The sequence below is a fragment of the Pseudorca crassidens genome, chromosome 11, assembly GCF_039906515.1.
Source record: "Pseudorca crassidens isolate mPseCra1 chromosome 11, mPseCra1.hap1, whole genome shotgun sequence".
NCBI lineage: Eukaryota > Metazoa > Chordata > Mammalia > Artiodactyla > Delphinidae > Pseudorca > Pseudorca crassidens.
In genome coordinates this window covers 4,935,580-4,955,700 of record NC_090306.1, presented here as the reverse complement: position 1 = coordinate 4,955,700, position 20,121 = coordinate 4,935,580, and the positions used below count along the sequence as shown (strand labels likewise).

The window sequence follows — 20,121 nt, the reverse complement described above, 5'->3', positions numbered from 1 at the left end:
AATAAAGTAAATTTAAAAAATAGCAAATTGCATTTAAGCTGGTGTCTATTATATAATCATAATAGCTAACATTTCTTGAGCTCTTGTTATGGGCCTTGAACTATGCCTTTTACATACACTATGGTGTTTAATCCTTAGTAACAACCCTGAGACGTTGCTGTTATTAATCCTAATTTATAGACGTGGAAACTGAGAGTTAACGCAGTTAAGCAAATTGTCAAAGGTTTATTGAGAAGAGAATGGTAGAGGCCTGGTGTCTGCTGGTTATCATTATGCACTATTAGGGCATCTTCTCTGAGCCAGTGTAGAGCAGAGAGTTTTTCACTGTGTTTCTCTTTCTAACTTTCTATACCTGTCTCCCATCCTGCCCTTGGTCATGTCAAGTCCCTGATGAGACCTGATGGGGAAAAGCCAGTAACAAAGATGTGAATGACCAATAACCCCAAAGAGTTTGCAGGACATCACCTGTCAGCACACAAGAATTTCTGAAAGGTGGGAGGTTCAGCGTCTTGTCAAAACCAAGTGACTCCAAGAGGCCTGGTGTGGTGTGGCTTCCCAGGTGGGGTCAGCTGCGGCTTCCTCCTCAGAGATGCTCCCTGTCAGTTCCTCCCTCCCCTGCACTGGTCCAGCCTGTGCAGCTTGGCTGAGATAACAGGGAGTGAGGGGGAGAGGAAGCTATTGAGAGGAAAGTGAAGACCAGACTTAGAAATTTGATTTTCGATCTCAAAAGAAGGAGCCTTCTTGGAGGCCGTGAGCACTTTACCAAACACTAGAAATAAAAAAGAGCCTCTTTTTGGAAACAGGGTCGCCAGGAACTACAGCTGGGCCATGCCAGCTTTCACTTAGGATACATATATATATATTTTAATTTTTACAGAAATATAGTTGACTTACAATGTTGTGTTAGTTTCAGGTGTACAGCAAAGTGAATCAGATTTATATATATATATAAATATATATATATATATATATATATATATATATATCTTCTTTTTCAGATTCGTTTCCCATATAGGTTATTACAGATTATTGAGTAGAGTTCCCTGTGCTATCCAGCAGGTCCTTGTTGGTTATCTATTTTATATTTTATATACAGTAATGTGTATCTGTTAATCCCAATCTCCTAATTTATCACTCCCCCCATGTTTCACGTTTCCCCTTTGGTAACAACAAGTTTGATTTCGAGATCTGTGAGTCTGTTTCTGTTTTGTAAATAAGTTCATTTGTATCATGTTTTATTAGAATCCACATATAAGTGTTATCATACGATATTTGTCTTAGGATACATATTTGTTAAAGATCTGTGCTTTTCCAGGACCTTTTTTTGGAGACACTCCAAGCCCCTGACCTCCCCTAACTATCTCAGCACTCAGGGGACAACTTAGGATGAGAAGTCCAAATCTCTGAAGGAAAGGGGGTCACACTGCACGGCAATAGATGTGACTCCTGGTTCTGCAAAATTTACTGGCTGTGTGACCTTGGGCCAGTCACTTAATTTCTCTGTGCCTTAGTTTCATTATCTACAAGATGAGAGCAATAATAATAGTGCTTAACTAGTATTTATTTCCATAACCATTTATTCTTATAAAGATTGAGTTAATACGTGTAAACTGCCCAAACCAGTGTCTGGCACACAGCAGCAGGATTACGTAAGTGTTTATTAATAAATGAAATGTTAAAGATGCCTGGCATTCCCGGTGAGGTGCAGTCAGTGCCAGGAATAAGGCCCAGCACATTTCTTTTTAGAAAGACTATAATTAGAGCCAACCAAAGGATGCAGGAATTTCCCGTGAATTAGGGAAATGTGGTGGCCGGGCAGTGAGGCAGTGTGGGAAAAACACAAGCCTTGGAATTAGACAAATCTGGATTGATTTATTTATTTTTAAATTTTTTTATGGAAGTACAGTTGATTTACAATGTTGTGTTAATTTCTGCTGTACAGCAAAGTGACTCAGTTATACATATATATATTCTTTTTTAAAATATTCCTTTCCATTATGGTTTATCATAGCACACTGAATATAGTTCCCTGGGCTATACAGTTGGACCTTGTTGTTTATCCAACCTATACATAAAAGCTTACATCTGCTAACCCCAGCCTCCCATTCCATCCCTCCTCCAGGGCAACCACCAGTCTGTTCTCTATGTCCATGAGTCTGTTTCTGTTTCATAGACAGGTTCATTTGTGTCCTGTTTTAGATTCCACATATAAGTGATATCATATGGTATTTGTCTTTCTCTTTCTGACTTACTTCCTTTAGTATGATAATGTCTAGTTGCATCCATGTTGCTGCAAATGACATCATTTCTTTCTTTTTCATGGATGAGTAGTGATCCATTGTGTATATGTGCCACATCTTCTTTGTCCATTCATGTGTTGATGGGCATTTAGGTTGCTTCCATGTCTTGGCTATTGTGAAATAGTGCTGCTATGAACATAGGGGTGCATGTATCTTATTGGATTAGGGTTTTAGAAAATTCCGAGTTTAGATCCCATTCCACCACCTGAACAAGTCTCCGTGTCACCCCGAGCAAGTCTCTGAACCTCTCTGAGCCTCCCTTCTCTCATTTGTAAAATGGAGATGGTAATATTTAGCATCCAGGGCTGTTACCCAGATCAGCCACCCAGAAAGTAAGTGCGATCCAGCAGCGCCTCTGTCAGGGGCGGCTCTGTTGTCACCATGGCCATCATCACCTTCATCATCATCATCAATTTGCTGTGCAGGAAGAATCAGGAAAACAAAGAAACCTTCAAGTCAGCGAGTCTAAGCATGAGGAGTCCAGGCAGGTTTTGTCAACATTAAAGGAATTGGGGAAGGGGGCTTCCCTGGTGGCGCGGTGGTTGAGAGTCCGCCTGCCGATGCAGGGGACGCGGGTTCGTGCCCCGGTCCGGGAGGATCCCACATGCCGCGGAGCGGCTGCGCCCGTGAGCCATGACCTCTGAGCCTGCGCATCCGGAGCCTGTGCTCCGCAACAGGAGAGACCACAACGGTGAGAGGCCCGCGTACCACAAAAAAACTGTATTAAAGGAACGGGGGATGAATATGAAGGTTGAAAAGTATATTCAATCAAATAATGTTATTGACTATTTCGAAGATGAAAAATAAAACTACTGTTTTCCTAATACAGACCAGCTAGAGTGAGAGTCAACGTTTCTCTCTGGAGAAAATGGCTCCCCAGGCAAATTGCCAGGTGGGGGAGTGAGGGTCCGGGGATGGGATGGGGAGATTTTATTTTTCAAAAGGTGTCCTATATCTCCAATCGGTGCTGAAAAAGACCTGAAGCCCATATATACGGTGACTATTAATTTTTGAAAGCCTCACAGACAGTGAACTCATGTGTGCAAAATGTTAATTCCTTAAAACTTTCTGATCACTCGATTTGCTTTTTAACATCGAGGCTCCACACTAACTGCAGAAAATTAATCTCGTCCTTTCCGGGTAAACCAGTTCATTTTGGCAATGTCAGCACACTCCCCTAGAAATCCTAAAATGTCATTTCAGGTTGATAACAGTCATATTCAGGCTAGTTCCCCCAAACCCTTTCCTTCTTCCTGGGGTTGATGCGAAGCTTGAGGTGGGCGTCAGGGAAGCTGTGCTTAGAGAAATGCAGCTGCAGTGTTGGTGAGAAGCAGGCATACACTTCTAGGCCTACGTATGTCTTGATCTCATACTCCTGCACCAGAATAATCATTTCTCTTCTAGTTCTTACCATCCCTCCTTCAGCCTGGAAATCCCATGAGATGCCGCTGAATCCTCGTTCAATCCTGGGAGGGTTTCCCATGTTGCCTCCAATATGTTCCCCTTCCTATTAGCTCTGAAACTTCTTAAAGCCCCACCAGGGCTGTCTCTCCTTCTCTTCCTTAACTTTTTTTGCAACTTGTGGGAGTGAGGCATGAGAACTTTTCGTTGCTGTCCTGTAGGGTGACCAGATTTAGCAGATAAAAATATAGGACACCCAGTTATATTTGAACTTCAGATAAACAAAGAATACTTTTTTAGCATAAGTATGCCCCAAATACTGCTTAGGACATATTTACACTAAAAATTTTCATTGCTTTTTTTTCTTTTTTTTTTTTTTTGAAATTCAAGTGTATCCGGGAATCCTGCCTTTTATCTGGCAACCCTACCTTCTGGGCTAGTGCAAAGCCACAGGAAACTTGGGGAGATGTCTCAGGTCCTCTTCAGCATAAGCAGACCATATCATCCTCTGACCTTAAGGCCACTACCTGTGCAGGCCCCGAAGACTTCTCGATGTGAAAATAAACAAAGACCAGACAAATGGGAACAAGCAAAGGCCATGTATTCGGAGCCAGCTAGAGCAGGAGGCAGCCCCCATCACTTGTGTTTTGGCAGAGATTCAAAGGCAGACAGATGGGATAGCTTGACAGTGGAAAAAGAGAAGGCTTCAGGTGTGCCCTGGTTGGAAACTGTTGGCCTGGAGAACACTCTGATAGAAGTGGAACATCCTATGTGATTGGAACTTAGCTCTCTCTGATTGGTCCTAAGTTGGAAGCAGGGACAGAGGTTAGGGAAGCTGCCAGTTATTCATCAGGTCCAGTGTTGGGGAGCAATTGTTATAGGGGTTATTGTTTGTCTTCCTGGACCAGTTGCTAGAGCTGGCGGTCTGACTTCCTCCAAGCCTGCTTGTGGATGGCAGGCTGGTTTCCTGGGCTGGTTCTGCAGACTGTGGTTCCGAGTTCTACTTCTGTATATGGTCTGGCCATTGTCTGTTAGCACATTCACCTACAAGATGTGTCATCTCCTTGAACTTCACTGAGGTCTCTCTTCTCTCAGATCCCCAAACTCAGTGAGGCTGGAGACGGCACACTCACATAATCTCCAACTATCCTCTCCTCCCACTGTTTTATTGGGTAATGGGAAGGAGGGGAGGAGGAGAAAGAGAAAAGAAAGACCAGACCTCACTGAGCACGTATAGACTTCCTAATCTTTCCTTACATTTCAACTCAGATTTCACCTAATAGACCAAGAAGTCCAGATCTCTGTTCTGAGATTTCTTAGTTGATGATCTTAAAACAACGAGCTGACCCAAGGAGGGAAGGTGACCGGGATGTGGGTCCTCAGAACGGGCCCCAGGGTTGGCCAGGTAGGGACAGCACACCTGGGCAGTGGTGACACTCCCCATTCTAGGGCCAGGCTGCTCTGAGCGCTCACTGCCCAGGAGCTCTGGTCCCCCTCCCCTGGAGCTCCTCCCCTGGTCCCCCTCCCCTGGTGCCCCTCCCCTGCTTGCTCCAGCTCTCACACACCTGGAGATATGCCCCAGGGGACTTCTCTCCATTTTCTGATCAGGGTTTTCTATGAGTTTGTGGACCTGGTGTACCTGCAAGTAGATGGCATCAGGCACGGTTTGACCAGAGGCCTGTGTGATGAAGACTCCATCACAGGGGCTGGCGCTGTGCAGCTGCGGGGCTGTGACCCTCCCCGGGGCGGAGGCTGGCAAGCGAGCTGGCAGGGGTCATGGATGAGCCACATCCCCAGGGCAGAAGGATGAAGCCCCTGTCAGTTCTTACCGCCTCCTCCCCTCACCCCGCTTCCGCCCAGTGACAGGCTCGTCCTGCAGGAGAAGCCCTCTGTGGTGGCACCAAACCCACGTGTGGCCCAGGGACCAGAGAGGGTGAGGACCCCAGGGATGGCCCACCTACCGCCCACGCCCAGGACGCGGGTCGGCAGATGAGTGACAGCGTGTGAGCTACGAAGGCACACGCCCAGCCTTCAAGAATGAAAATGACACAGCTGTCCCCTCAGACCTCCTGCAAAATGTCTCCTGTGCCCACTCGGACCCAAAACAGACTGGGAAGGGAGTCCTGGGGAACTGGTGCAGCCAAGCCAGCTGAGTCATTAAAAAGCCTCCACGGCGACTGCTGGAAACTCCTTACAGCGAGCTCACGTTTCCGGAAGTCTCCAGGCTCACAGACGCTAATATAAAACACAAAGCTTTTGTAACCAAGTGTTTCTTCTGTAGTGTGCCACACTGCATCCCTGCAAAGGCCCCTGGAAGACGTCAGCTGTCAGGTGTAGGCTGAGCGCTACTCACACACATTCAGTGTTTAATTAAAGTGTGATGGTGGGGAAAGGTAGGGGGAGGGATACATTAGGAGTTTGGGATTAACGGGTACAAACTACCGTATATAATATAGATGAACAACAAGGACCTACTGTAGAGCACAGGGAACTCTATTCAATATCTTGTATTGATAATAACCTATAATGGAAAAGAACATATACCTATTTATATATTATATATATGTATTTATATTATATATATATGTATTTATATATTATTTCAGTTATTTATATAAATAACTGAAACACTTTGCTGTACGCCTGAAACTAACACAACATTGTAAATCAATTATACTCCAATTTAAAAAAATTAAAATTTTTTTAGAAATGTAAAAACAGGGGCTTCCCTGGTGGCGCAGTGGTTGAGAGTCCGCCTGCCGATGCAGGGGACGCGGGTTCGTGCCCCGGTCCGGGAGGATCCCACATGCCGCGGAGCAGCTGGGCCCGTCTAGTTGATTTACAATGTTGTGTTAGTTTTTGCTGTACAGCAAAGTGAATCAGTTATACATATACATAGATCCACTCTTTTTTAGATTCTTTTCCCATATAGGTCATGACAGAGTATTGAGTTCCCTGTGCTATACAGTAGGCCCTTATTAGTTACCTATTTTATATATAGTAGTGTGTACATGTCAGTCCAATCTCCCAATTTATTCCTCGATTGTCATGCTGAGTGAAGTAAATCAGACAAAGACAAATATCATATGCTATTGCTTATACGTGGAATCTATAAAAAGGCTACAAATGAACTTATCTACAAAACAGAAATAGACTTACAGAGGTAGAAAAAGAAGAACAGTTTTTCAATCCTAAGGTCATTTGAAACTCGACAGGCCTGTAGGTTGGGGATCATTACCATTCACAGCCACCGACCCGCTGCGGTTACAGATGTGAAGACCCCTTCTCCTCTTTAAAGTCTCATTCCAAGAAACCTTTCCTAGGAATTCAAAAGGAGTCCGTGGTCCTGGGCAAAAGTTAGCTCTTGGATGTATCGCATTTTCATTAACACTTTTTTTTTAAGTGTTCTTTTTGTTTGTTTATTTGGGTTTTTTTTAAGATTTATTTATTTAGGCTGTGCTGGGTCTTAGATGCAGCACGCGGGATCTTCCTTGCGGCACGCGGGATCCTTTTATTTTTTGTCTATTTATTTAGTTTAGTGTGGTTGCCATATGAGGACTCTTAGCTGCCACACGCATGCGGGGTCTAGTTCCCTGACCAGGGATTGAACCCAGGTCCCCTGCATGGGGAGCTCGGAGTCTCACCCACTGGGCCACCAGGGAAGTCCTCATTAATTCATAAGAAGGTGTTTTTGTTTCTGTTTAGAGTTCACACTTGTCATGTCCTGGGAGCTGACTTCAAACCCAGGAATGGAGCCAGCAGGAAGGTTGGATTCAGCCATCTTCATATCTGACATCATGTATCAGTTTTGTTCAGTTTTCTTCCCCTTCCACACTGAGAGCAGCTGGATTTCTTCCTAACTTTCCCTGGAGCCATGGGAGTCGGTAAAGGTTGGCTTTTTAAGCAATTACCTGGTCCTTACAGTGCAAATTCAGTCAGGTTGTGTCCGACCCCTTGCCCAGAGCCCAGTGCGTCAGCAAGCCCCTGAGGTGTGTATGGAAGCACTGAGAGGTCACCAGTGGGGTCAAGGTTGCATCCACCGCAGCATGAAGCTTGATGAGCGGATCCAATCGATGCTTCCATAATTCTCAGGAAAAAAGAACAGCTGAGGTATCCTGAATTCATCACATTGCAGGAGTAAACGTTTATGATTCAAAAAAGAACAGGCATGGCAGGCACCAGGGAATACAAAGAAATTGCAAACAACCGTAATCTCACCATCTGATGGTTAACGTTTTTGCGTTTACATTTTAGATGAAATTCTTTGCAAAGCTGGGATGCGTCTACGTTTTTGTTTAACGTTGCATCGCTAAATTATTAAATGGTTGTAAAAGGAGGGTTCTTAGTGAACATAGGTTATTATTCCATCTCTATCAGAGTATATCTTTAGCTGAAAGCAACTCCTATACTGAATCCTAGACGTGAAAAGGGCACTAAAAGATGATGTGAGGCCCCATCCCTTCCCCAGGCAGCAAGAGGGCAAAGGCAGGCTGTGGCCTCAGCCGTGGCTTCTGAGGAGCCGGGCTGTCTCTGTCCAGCATGGTCCCCTTGATCATGGGTCTGTGTGGTCCGCTTACATGAACCTTCCCCAATTTTATTCACGAGTCCTCACCCACCCTCCCCCCACTGCAGTGCAGAACCTCGAAGCCAAGGTCTTTCATTTCTTTGGTAGTTTATTCCCTCCTCTTTCCACCACACATCCATAAGGTCTTAGCTCCTGGCTGAGGTTCGGAAGTCACAAACCCTAATTAAAGTTCTCCTTTGTAACAGACATTTTGCCCTAAGTCTCCTCACGGGCAAAAGACCAAAGGCAGAGGCTGCTTTCTCTCTTCGAGGGATCCCCCCCTCACCGCCATTTATACAGAGAACTAGAGAAAGAGGGAGAGAAAGCAGGGTGACAGAAAGGAGACTGGCCTCTTCCTCTGATTCCTGGCTCCAGAAGCCTGCTCAGACGCAGCAGCCTTGGGGACGTACGGACAGCTGAGTGGACAGCAGGATGCATATGGGGACAGGCAGGGGGTCTTCACTGAATTCTGAGCTGGGAGAGGACCAGGAAGCTGCTCCGTGTGGGGTGGTTTTCATTCCTTTAATTAGGTGCGCTCTGATTTACGAGGTGATAGCCGGGGACCCAGACCAGTAGCTCCGGCCACCTCGTGGGAGGTACACCCCCCTTCTGTCTCTGTGACCTTCCCCTGGGCAATCTGGGCCGCTGTGTCTTGGCAAATGGACACTCTCTGGGCAATAGCACAGCCCTGTTATAGATTTAAAAATCTAACCAGGGCTTCCCTGGTGGTGCAGTGGTTGAGAGTCCGCCTGCCGATGCAAGGGACACGGGTTTGAGCCCCGGTCCGGGAAGATCCCACATGCCGCGGAGCGGCTGGGCCCGTGAGCCGTGGCCGCTGAGCCTGCGTGTCCGGAGCCTGTGCTCCGCAACGGGAGAGGCCACAACGGTGAGAGGCCCGCGTACCGCCAAAAAAAAAAAAAAATTTAACCAGCACTCCTGATTCCCATTATCTTCAAAAGTTCATAGACGTGAACTTCTGCCATGTTAATTAGGCATCTGGCTGCGTTCTGACAAATACAAATAACTTTGTGTTTTATAATTTCACACAACCTCTCTACACCGATATACAACATCCCGCCCAGCAGCCGTGAATGAGGTCATTACAGTAAAATACAGGTTAAAATAAGGACGGGCGCTTTCAGCTCACTGAGAATTTTTCCCCAAACCCTCTCCACCATGCCGCTTAATGCTGGGCTCTCTCTGCCAAAACCTTATTTCATTCAGAGCTGATCCAGGACACAGCGTTTCCTCTTGTGCTAATCAGTCAGAGGCAGCCACAGAGGGCAAATGTTAGCTCTGAACTCTGGGGTGACTCCTCTTTCCCTTATCCTGGCTGCTAAGCAAATGAACAGACCTTACTCTTAGGCAGTAAAGAAAAAAATGATTGCCTTAAAATAAGCCCCCACCTGCGAAGGCACTCAACCTGCTGTGGAAAAGTGTGTGGGAGGCGTTCATATCCTGCAAAACTGGGAGGGAATTTTCTCTGAGTATTCTGCCCACAGGGTGCAGCCCTGCCTGGCCTTGAGGTAATTAACTAGAGTACCTGATGGATAGATAAATAGTCCACAAATAGCCTTGCAGAAACTTCAGCAGGTCTTTAATGTTCTTGACTGTTGAGTTCTTACGGCAAAATAAGAACTTCCCGAGTGAAGGAGAAGAGTACGGGGGGAGATTATAAAGGAGAACAGCATCCTGCAAGCATAGAGGCAGCTCCCAGGAAAACTGCATTCCAGGCTCCCATCCAGTTCCGGTCATAAACAGCGCAGCAGATGTCTGCTTCCAACATCCCACGCGACCTCAGTTGTACACTTCCTTTTGCTGGTCCTCTCTTTCTCTCTCTGTGAAGTGGATGGCTGCGTTTGTTTAACCCCACCCCTCCTTTACTCACATCCCTTTTGGGAGGCTCTCCGTGGAACATGTATTCAGAGACCTCTTGTGGACATCCATGTCTCCCATTGGGAGAGGAAAGTTACGGATCCCAATAGCTTTTATTTGCTAGTGTGGCATTTTCCGAGATTTACAGAAGAGGCAAGCAAAGAAACATCAACAGAGAAGATCATAAACAGAAACACACATGTGATTTGAAAACAAGTAGTCAGACATATATGTGTAGCCCTCTCCGCCCCCCCATGCTCACACACAGAATCATACAACTATGTAAATACATGTGTGGGCACTCATGAACAGACAGAGAGATATGCAGGGGGACCGTTTGCACAACCATGCTAGAAATCACACAGACCCGCACTCCTTGGATGTTCTCGGTCATTGACCCAGGCTGCAAGGTGAGAGATCAAGCCAACCCTGACTTCCTTGCTGCTCTCAGCCCTGCTTCTCATCAGAGGCCACGACTGCCAGTGGGGGAAGATTGGGATCTAAATGCACATTTATTGAGTTGCTGTGCCAGGTCTGGGAAACATTGAGAGTAAGACGATCCCTCCTGTGGGGGGATCATGTCTAGTAGAGGAAGGAGGTGTACAAACAGTGACAAATCCACAGGAGAAGTGAGTTCAGGAAGCTGGTCCATTTCTGTTCTCCTCAACTCTGGAAGGAGGCGAGTATTGTCCTTCCCTCATAGGATGAAGTGCGGGGCCCAGAGGAATCTGCTCGTCATGAGTGGGACGTGAGTCACGCCATCTTCCACCAAACTCTCTCTGGGGACGGCTCTGTTAGCTTCAGTCCTTGGTCCCACCCCTTAAGTCAGCTTCTCCTGTTGCCCCTCAGATATGTCTGGTGGTAGAAGTTGAGGAAAAAGGGGATGAGGCTGAGGGAGTACAGGAGGACGGCTACATTGAACCCGTCAGGGAAGGGGCATCAGCAAAGACGTTGTAGGAGGAGTGGGCCGCAATGGCCACAAACTGACACAGGGGAGAGGAAGTGCGAGAGGAAAGAGAAGACGGAGAAAGGTGAGAAGCAGTGCTAAGGAACGGGAGGGGTGCTCCCCTTGACCTTCTTGTAGTCCCCTCTGTCTACCAGCAGGGGCAGGCCTCCCACAGCTCAGGAAGAAGAAGAGCTATGAAGCACCACCCCCAAGCATTCCTACCTGTGATACTAAGTACCTTCCTGACCCTTCTCTTAGTCTGGTCTCCCATTGGCCCCCATCCAGCCATGCCATGTTGACACTGATGACGACTTCAATCCATCCTCAGCCCCGAGAAGGACAGCTCAGGCTGTCACCTGCACCTGCCAATGGTGCTCCCCAAACCACAGGGCCCCCAGGCTCTGGGGGGTGGATCAGTGACCACAGACTCGCAGGGCATTAGCCCTCTGAGGGCATCTAGTCCAGCCCACCCCTCCCATTTCACTGGAGATGAGACTGAGGCCCGAAGCGTGTTAATCGTTTGATCTGAGCCCCACATTATGTCAGAGAGTTTGGGTTGGTCCTAGGATCTAGCGAGGTGGTTACTAGACCTTTGCAAGTTGAGAAGCTAAGGAAGACCAAGTGATGAGAAGGACTTGTTCACGGTCAGATAACAAGTCACTGGTGCAGCCAATAGAAGCCAGGGCTCATCGGAGGCCCCTGGAGCCAGTGGGTCTTTCTCACCAGCTGCAGGACGGTAAGATGTCGCTTCCACCACAGGTAGGGTCACAGGCAGGGCCCCAGACCGGCCAGTCCATAGTACAGGTACATGAAGACATGGACCAAAGAATTTAGCATCCCGGCGAAGAAGGCTACAGAGTGGGGTGGGGAGATGGAGGGAAGTGAGTGGAGCTGGGCCTGGCTGTGCTCTTGGGTTTTCTCTTTCAGGTTTCAATCTTCCAAGGTGCACCCCTGCACACCCCACAGACAAGAGCCCCGGGAAGGTCCTATCATGAGGAGGTCCCGCATGAGCCGTCTGAGGTCACGATGGTGGGCTGGGGTTAAGAGGATGTGAAATGAGGATGCTTACAGCCCCCTCCGCCCTCTCTGGGCTGATGGCTATGAGCATCTCCTGGCAGCCTCCTCCTGCACACTAGGGAAGGGTGGGTAGGATGTGCTGTGGAGCAACAGAGAGAAAACGGGAGCAGAGGCCAGGAGTCATGGCCACAGGGAAGGGGAACTGGGAGCCAAACCATGATACTACAAGGATGCAAGCCTCCCGAGATGGCACGCAGTCCAGCAGACACAGGCCTGCCCAACAAGTCCTGGAGCAGGGATGCCCAAGACCCTCACTCACCTTGACCCTCCAGCACATATGTGACCCCAACTTACCCGTTGAGGAGCACAGTGCCATGGTGGTAGACGTGCAGGAAGGTGAGCTGTTCGGGCTTCTTTCGTAGAATAAAAAGACCTGGGGAGAAAGAAAAGAGTCAGCTCTGGGGCCATTGTTCCTCCAGACTCTTCTCCTGGGGCCTCAACTACCAAGGACAGGGTGATTCTGCCAGCTGTACTGAGGGGAGGCTAAAACCCAATAGGGTTTAACACCAGTCAAACACCTGTGCAGCCCCTACCGTGTGCCTGTATGTATAAAAACTTATATATATAACATTCATAATGGTATGTGGTTTACACTCATCTCCATTGTACAGACAGCAAAACTGAGGCACAGTGTTTAAGTAACTTGTTCAAGGTTATACAACTAGTAGGAAGACAAGCTGGGATGTGAACACAGCCAGGCTTCAGAGCTCGGGCTCTTTCCAATATTACCCCACCCCCCAGGGCACTGGGAGAGAACTCAGGTGTGGAACACTCAGTCCAGGACCCAGACAATTATAAGGCAAATTCCCAAAGGTTTCCCGCGTTTGAGAGAGAATTTATTACTACCCCTGCAATCCTGCAAGCCTTCTGGGTCCACAAGAATTCACAAGGGGTTCTTTCCCTCATAACACTTAAGGATGGCCTTTGCTGTCTGATGACCTTTGCCACACAGCAACAGGTTTTTAAATTTGTTTAACTTCCTATTTTCACTTAACCTAGAACCTGGTTGCTAATGGGGGCAAACGCTTCATCAGTGAGCATCCTTCATCCTCCAGGTCGTGAGACCAAGGTTCGGCTCTAAGTTAAGCCTTAGAGTGGCCCATAGGGATGCTGGAGAGAAATGTCAGCACACAGCGTCTTCAAAACCACCCCAGACCTGGCTGACAGAAGTAATTCTACACAAGGGACAGGCACCCACCGTGCCAAGCAATTAACGGCCTTTGAGAAGCACCGCCAGCACCCGCTCGCCACCTGCTGGGCAGGGAGGGGACGTGCAGTCAGACCACTGTCCTGCTGGTGGTACCACTCGCCCTGGCAATCCCTCTGTACCCCCTGCTCCCACAGTGCCCACCTGTCTGCAAGAAGATGCCTGTTAGCACAGAAAAGAGGAAGAGAAGCTACTGGGAGTGATAACAGAAGCTCTCTCCAAACATGCCCCAGCCTGGAGCCATGACTTTTTTGTGTGTGTCATTCCTTCTTCATTTATTAGCTGAAAACTTTTCTTTTTTTCTTTTAATTTTTGAACTTTATTTTATTTATTTTTTATACAGCAGGTTCTTATTAGTTATCCATTTTATAAATATTAGTGTATCTATGTCAGTCCCAACCTCCCAAGTCATCACTTTTAACCAGCACACGGATCACCCGGGATCTTGTTTGTTGGAAAGCAGATTCCCAATTGGTGTCCAGGGACATGAGAGTCTGCATTTCCAACAAGCTTCCAGTGATGCTGATGCCGCTGGTCCGTGGACCACATTTTGAATAGCAGGACCTTAAGCCATCGTTCAGTATCCCTTGATTCAACACCCACGTCACTGCCTGGTGACTTGCTACGCCTCAGCTCAATTTATTTTTTGCTGCAAGGAAGACTTTTGTTCTGCTTCTGGTTGAAAGAGAGAACAGCTAAAAGTCATGAAATATGGACCACTGGGCTCTCACTCAAGGTGTGCCAGGCCCAGGGCTAAACACTTTCATACATCAGCTGGTTCAACCTTCTCCCAATTGTTTCCTTTTATGAAGTAGGTGTTATCATCCCCATTTTATAGATAAGAAAAATGAGGCCTGTAAAAGGTAATAAACTACCTACACTCACATAGCAAGGAACTGGCAGAGCTGGGATGCAAACTGAGGTCTTCTGAGCCTGTACTGAACTAATCAGGTCACTACCTCCCACTGGAATTCTTGGGTCAAGTTCTGGTTTTTATGAAGTTCATCCTATGAACCCTCTCTCCAGGCCCAGACCTCCCACTCCCCGCCATGCCCTTATCCCGAGCTCACTCTGGCTGTCGTCCACTGGCTGGCAGAAATAGCTGTAATTAGCCAGGAGCGGGGTGGCCATGAACTAACAGGAAGAGAACAGAACAAGATTGAGTCATGACACCTGCCCCACCCTCACCGTGGTGGGGTCTGACCGGTTGAAGGCCCGAGAGGCTGCTGCCACCTCCGGACATGTTCTGGACACCAGCATCCCTCCCCAACCCTCACTGACACTTGGTGAACAATCGCCAACCGGGTAAACTCTGTGCACTGGCTAGATCACAGGCTAGGACTTGCATACATCTTGCTGGTCTCCAGTTTTTTTTCTGATGGGGGCAAATATAGACCACAAACCCACGCTGGGCACCTACCATGTGTGAGACCGTAAGTCAGGAGGGGACATGAAGCCGTGCACACGTCAGCACCCCTGCCCCCGAGAAGCTGAGAGCTTCCCCGAGGATGCACGAAACCATCCTCCCTTTCAAGGTTGAGGCCAGATGAAGAGTAAGAAACAGGAGACGTCCCAGAAGTTGGTAGCCGGCTGAGAATGAGGAGGCCGTGGGCAAATGGAGGGGAGGAAAGGGAGCTTTCTGCCAGGAGGAGAGTGTCTGGACCTCTCCTAACTCTCCAGGGCTGCAAGTGGAGACTTCTACCAGGGGAGGGGCAGCCACAGAAGTTGAGAGGGAGCGGAATCGGTTCATGAGGGGTCTTGAAGGCTGCTTTAAGAAACTTGAATTTTATCATTTGTTTACTCATTTGACAATGACGCGTTGACTGGTCCTAAACACTTCTCCACGCTGGGCCCTGCGCTGAGCCCCGAGCCACCTCGATGATAAAACAGATAAAAATCCCTACACGAGGGCCCCTGCATTCAGGTTATATTGGCAAAAGGGAGCTACGGAGGGCTTCTGAGCAGGACGCCAACATGGGCACAGCAGACTTTCAGAGGACCGCGGTGGCAGCAGTCATCTGTCACCACAATTAAATGGCAAATCCTAGGACATGTCTCACAAGGTATCAGCATCTTCCACGTGGTACCAGACGTGATGTGGGGCCTGTCTTTACAAAGAGAATAAGAGATGGCTGTGCTTCCGAAGCACTTTGCCATTTGGAGGGAAGACAGACAAACGTGTACGTGATGAAACAGGGGTGGGTCAGAGTGAAGGCTGCGGCTGGTCAGTGCCTAGCAGGCTCTCGGCGGGGAGGGGCTGATTGGCAGTGTCTGCCCGTTCCTAAGGTGTAAACCCTCCCACCCTGGCTGATTTCAAAGGAGGTCACTGAACTTGGAGCTGGGGAGATGCAGACACTCACATTTAGAGCTCGCCAGCTGGTGGGGCTGCCCGTCCACCACGGAGAGCAGAAGTGAAAAGCAAGTGACGGGACAACTAACCCAGCCCTGGGGACTCAGGGAAACTTCACAAGAGGTGACAAAGACCTGAGTCTATAGGACGTGCGGGGATTTGCCTGGGCACCAGGGGAGAAGAGCATTTCTGGCAGAAAAACAGTCAGTTGCCAGGGCCTTGGGCCTGACCCAGCGGGGCTGCAAGGCAGGTGAGCAGGGCGACCACGGGGTGTGGAGGGAGGTGAGGCTGGAAAGGAAAGCTGAGGCCAGAGAGGACCTGGGAGGCCCCGTACACCCAGTGGAGGAGACTTGCCTCAGCCCTGCTGGCCAGGAAGACATCAGGGCCGCTGGGGGCATGGCAGGACCCTTCCGGTGGCTGGGAAGGATCATTTGGGCAGCAGTGCGGAGCAAGGAAGGCAGGCCAATCACTAACGGAGAGATGGTGAATGAACAAGGCAGAGCTGTCCGGATCTGCTTCCTCAGGCTGGACCGCCTGCCTGGTCCCTGCTGGCACGGAGGCAGGAAGGATGGAGGCGAGCTTGCGGCCAGGGCGCCCTGCCACCTGCCAAGGTACTTACCTGCACCGTGCCCCGTGACAGAGGGTGGGATGAGCAGATCTTCACAAAGGCTGCAGCGCACGGCCTCGCTGCGGTGACCACTTTACATGTCAGCCGGCAGGACCACTTTCTCTGAAAAGCTTCTCCGGACACCCCAGCGGGGTCCCTGCCGCTCCGCCCGCCCTGTCCCGGGTGCGTGCTCTCTGTGGCCCCGCTCGCGCTGACTTGCAACCGCCTGTTTCTGCATCCATCTGCCCCTAGACCTCCGGCACCTGGAGGGCAGGAGTGCCTCACGCAGCGGTGACCCTGCAGGTCCGGCACAAAGCAGGCACCCAGTGCACACGGGCTGACGGACTATTTGCCGAAAACAAGGCATCAGGAAGGATCAGAAAACTGGGCTGAACTTAGCAGAGCCCGGCAGAAACAGGAGGTAGTGGTGGGCTTTTAGGTGCAGGTGGAGGACGAATTCCATTCTTGCTTGCCACCGACCTCCACTTTTTTATTTCAGGAAAAGGACAATGGGCGTAAGCGATGGGGATTTGTATCGCCATAGGGAAGATATCGCAGCCAAAAATAACCCAGGACCCCAGCCCCTGCAGATCCCCATCAAGGCTTTTCAGCTGTCTGCATGGGAAGATCGTGCTTTTAATTGTCCCCTGGCACCCCCACAAAAGAGACCCTAGGACTGCAGGGCCCCCCACCGGCCTTACCTCATAGAACATGTACCCCCGAGAGAAGCACCTGGCCCAGGTTGTAGGCCGCGAGGGGTCCTGCCAGCCTCAGAGGCTCCCGACGGGACACGAGGCGAGGACCTGTCACCGCCAGGAGCAGATAGAAGGCTAGGAAGGGGGTGACTGGCAGCGACCAGTGCACCAGAAACCAGGACTCCGGCCTCGGGTCTGGAGAAGCAAGGGGAGGGGGGACAGCTGAGCTGGCCACCAGGCTGGCCACAAGGCCCACGGCCACCCAGCCCTCCCTCACCTAGCTCCCCAGGCCTTGCCGGTCACCACCGCTTCTTCCTCCAAATGTCTGGCATTAGTCCGGGCGGAATAAACATAAGAAAGACGCCAACAGGTCACACCCCCTCCTACCTCTGTTTTCTAAGGCCCACGGGTATTTATTCCAAAGCTTCTCCAGGACCAGGGCCGTCGCGAGCACCTAGGAGTAGAACTGGGGTTTGGGGGTCTTGTGCAGACCACCTCCCTCCACCCACGCCCTCCCTCCGCCGCAGCGTGAGTTGAGGGGCTAGGACCCCCGGCCACGGGCTGGCAGCCCCGCTGTCCCACCCTTGGACACTGGACGACCACCCACGGTCCCCTTCGGGGAGATTCCATCGGCCATCACTCTGCGCCCAGATTGCGGGGGGCCCAGGAGAGGGGCGTGGCTATTGCGCGGCACGCCTCTGCGGGGAGGGGCAGAGAGGCAGGACGCGCCCCCCCCCACCCCCGCCCCCGTGTCCGCCTCTTCTCGCTCGGCCTGCAGCACTTCTGAGCATCGTGGCTTCTCCGCATCTCCCCGAGCCCAGCCCCACCCAGTGCGTCCAGGGCTCCACTCACCCCCGTCGCGCCTCCCCGGCTCCTCTGCTTGGTGCCCCACGTGCTCTGGCCGCTCAGGGTGCTGGAGTTGGTGGTGGGTCCCAGCGACAGGTCCTCGGGCTCCACGGCAGGGCGGCCCCACCAGCTAGAAGCTCTCTACTCCCCAGCTCTCATCTGTGGGCGAATCCAGCACCGGGCCCACACACACTCGTGCTCACACTCACACACTTACTGGGGACCAGGACGTGAGGCTGGCTTCCTCACCTGGACGGGTGCCCCGGCCACTCTCACGGCCCCAGGGAAGGAAAGCAGGAGGCCACCCAGGGGAGGAGGAGGGCAAAGGGTGGCAGCGGCAGCTCCGGGGAGGGTGGGGAGAAAGTCAGAGGGGTCAGCCCCCAGGGGGAGGCCCGGACGCCCAAGCCCCTCGCCCCACACTCTTAGCAAAGGCGGTCCCCTGAGAGAGGCAGGTGCGCGGGGACCTCACACCTTCAGGCCTCCCCCAAGGCAGCAAGGCCCCCCATCTCAGGTTCACCTCTCCCTCCTCCCCCCAGCCCTCCATCCCACACGGTGAAGGATTGAGTGTATTTCTTTCTGAACCTGCCAAACTCTCACTCTTCCTCCGGCTCTCTGCTCACCAATCGGCCGAAGGAATATCGGGGGAATAGGAATTCCCACCCCGCCTTTACGCAGAAGCAATTTAAATGGCTGTTTGTCCCAATGCCCTCTCTTAAGTATATCCTTTCCTCCTCTCTTTCCAAGATACTGGGAAAGAACCAGGTTTAAAAGCCAGGTCACTGAATGAAGGGGCGGGCGGCCTATGCTCTGTCCAGCTCCATGGTGACTCTGGGGCAGCCCCTAACCAGAGCCTCCGTTTCTCCTCCTGACAAGACTACGGTCCTGTGAAGGCTGGTGAAACATCGCGTGTATGTAAGACCTGGATTAGCCATGCTCGGGACCAAGAGGATTTAGGAGACTTGAAGAACTACACAAAGTAATGGATAATCCCCACCGTGAGGATTTGGTTTAGCGACAGGGCCGGCAGGACACGCTTGGTTACATGTCTCTCCGCTTGCGTGAGCCACCCGTGCCCTGCTCTCCACCTGGGAAAGTTTCCCAGCTAGACCTCAGCCAGAGGACAAGTCTGTGTGGCTTCCCACGTAAGTCCATGCCATTTCCTATAGAATCAAGTCAAGCGATTCTGCTGGGACTTCAAGGCTCCTTGAGTCCAGCCGGACCCTCCCACCCTCAGCCCGATGCTCTCCTTTGCCATCGCCCTAATCTGGTCCCCTCGCCCTCCCCAGCAACTCACACCCACTTCCCAGCCTCAGAGGGGACAGGCCACTTCCTTCTCCATGGTGGTCTTCCTTGTTTAACGCCAGACCTTCCTCTGCCACAAGCTTCCTCTTCCTCCCTCCCCTGCAACAGGCACTGTGGGCACCACGGAGGTTAGCTTGTGAGGTTGGCCATGCAGAGTAAACGTCAATTCCCCGTGGGAAACGACCTCATATGGCATCTACCAGGCTGATGTCAGGAGGATGTAAACACGGTGCTGAAGGCTGTGGCCACCCTCTGCAGGCAGTTCTCACCTGTGTCTTCACAATACCACCCGTTACAGGTAGATAACCTCACACCTGTTATGGGAGACCCTTGAAAAGTCCCCTGTACAGGACCCAAGACGCCACGATGCCACCTAACCCCTGGGAAGCAGGTGGGATCCAGAGAACGGGACGATGACGTTTAGGCAGGACCACCTGAGTCTAGCGCCCTTTCTCCGAGCACGGCACAGACCTGCCCTGAGGGAGGAGACCATGGGTCTCCTGCGATGCCCACCCCCCCTCATTAAATACCCCTTGGGTCTATAGGTCATGGAGCTTAGGGAAAAGCTTACCTTCCAACATCCCACAACTGCAAAATAAGGTTGTGACCGATGTCACCGTGGATTCCTTCTGCCCCGAGCAAAGCAACAAAAGGCATAAAAACCTCACCTCCCCCTTTTACCCAGTTACCGCGAGACTCACAGAGCCCTGGCTGCCCACAACCTCACCTCCTCCTTACCCAGTTGCCCCGAGACTCACAGAGCCCTGGCTGCCCACAACCTCACCTCCTCCTTACCCAGTTACCCCGAGACTCACAGAGCCCTGGCTGCCCACAACCTCACCTCCTCCTTACCCAGTTACCGCGAGACTCACAGAGCCCTGGCTTCCCACCTGCAAGGCAAGCTAAGGCCTCTGAGGCCATGAGGTGGGCAGGATGCCTCCCTGAGGGCAG

At 50.7% G+C, this 20,121-nt stretch overlaps 1 protein-coding gene across 7 annotated transcripts; it reads right to left on the bottom strand.

Annotated features, from left to right (window-relative positions):
- Positions 1-1,861: 1,861 nt before the first annotated feature.
- Positions 1,862-19,905, bottom strand: LOC137201520 (uncharacterized). Of its 7 annotated transcripts, XR_010932203.1 has the most exons (8): positions 17,875-19,905; positions 17,410-17,476; positions 17,029-17,217; positions 16,340-16,672; positions 14,441-14,504; positions 12,458-12,536; positions 5,267-10,103; positions 1,862-4,861 (listed from the first exon to the last, which is right to left on the bottom strand). XR_010932203.1 is itself a non-coding variant. In XM_067695475.1 (7 exons), the coding sequence occupies exons 2-6, from the start codon at positions 17,038-17,040 to the stop codon at positions 5,316-5,318; spliced, it is 513 nt and encodes a 170-aa protein (XP_067551576.1). In that variant the 5' UTR covers positions 17,041-17,217; positions 17,410-19,905; the 3' UTR covers positions 1,862-4,861; positions 5,267-5,315. The 7 variants fall into 7 exon arrangements, 2 of the variants coding, with proteins under 2 accessions (XP_067551576.1, XP_067551575.1); XR_010932205.1 differs by having other exon boundaries at positions 5,267-10,995; positions 17,410-19,905; XR_010932204.1 differs by having other exon boundaries at positions 16,340-16,624; positions 17,410-19,905.
- Between the last annotated feature and the right edge of the window lie 216 nt (positions 19,906-20,121).

What these genes read in the sequence shown, in the direction of transcription:
- LOC137201520 (XM_067695474.1), bottom strand. An exon ending in TGTCACGGGGCACGGTGCAG is followed by an intron (nt 14,505 to 16,339) that starts GTAAGTACCTTG and finishes TCTTCCTGTTAG; the next exon opens with TTCATGGCCACCCCGCTCCT. An exon ending in GGCACTGTGCTCCTCAACGG is followed by an intron (nt 2,718 to 12,457) that starts GTAAGTTGGGGT and finishes CTTCCTGCACAG; the next exon opens with CAAATTGATGATGATGATGA.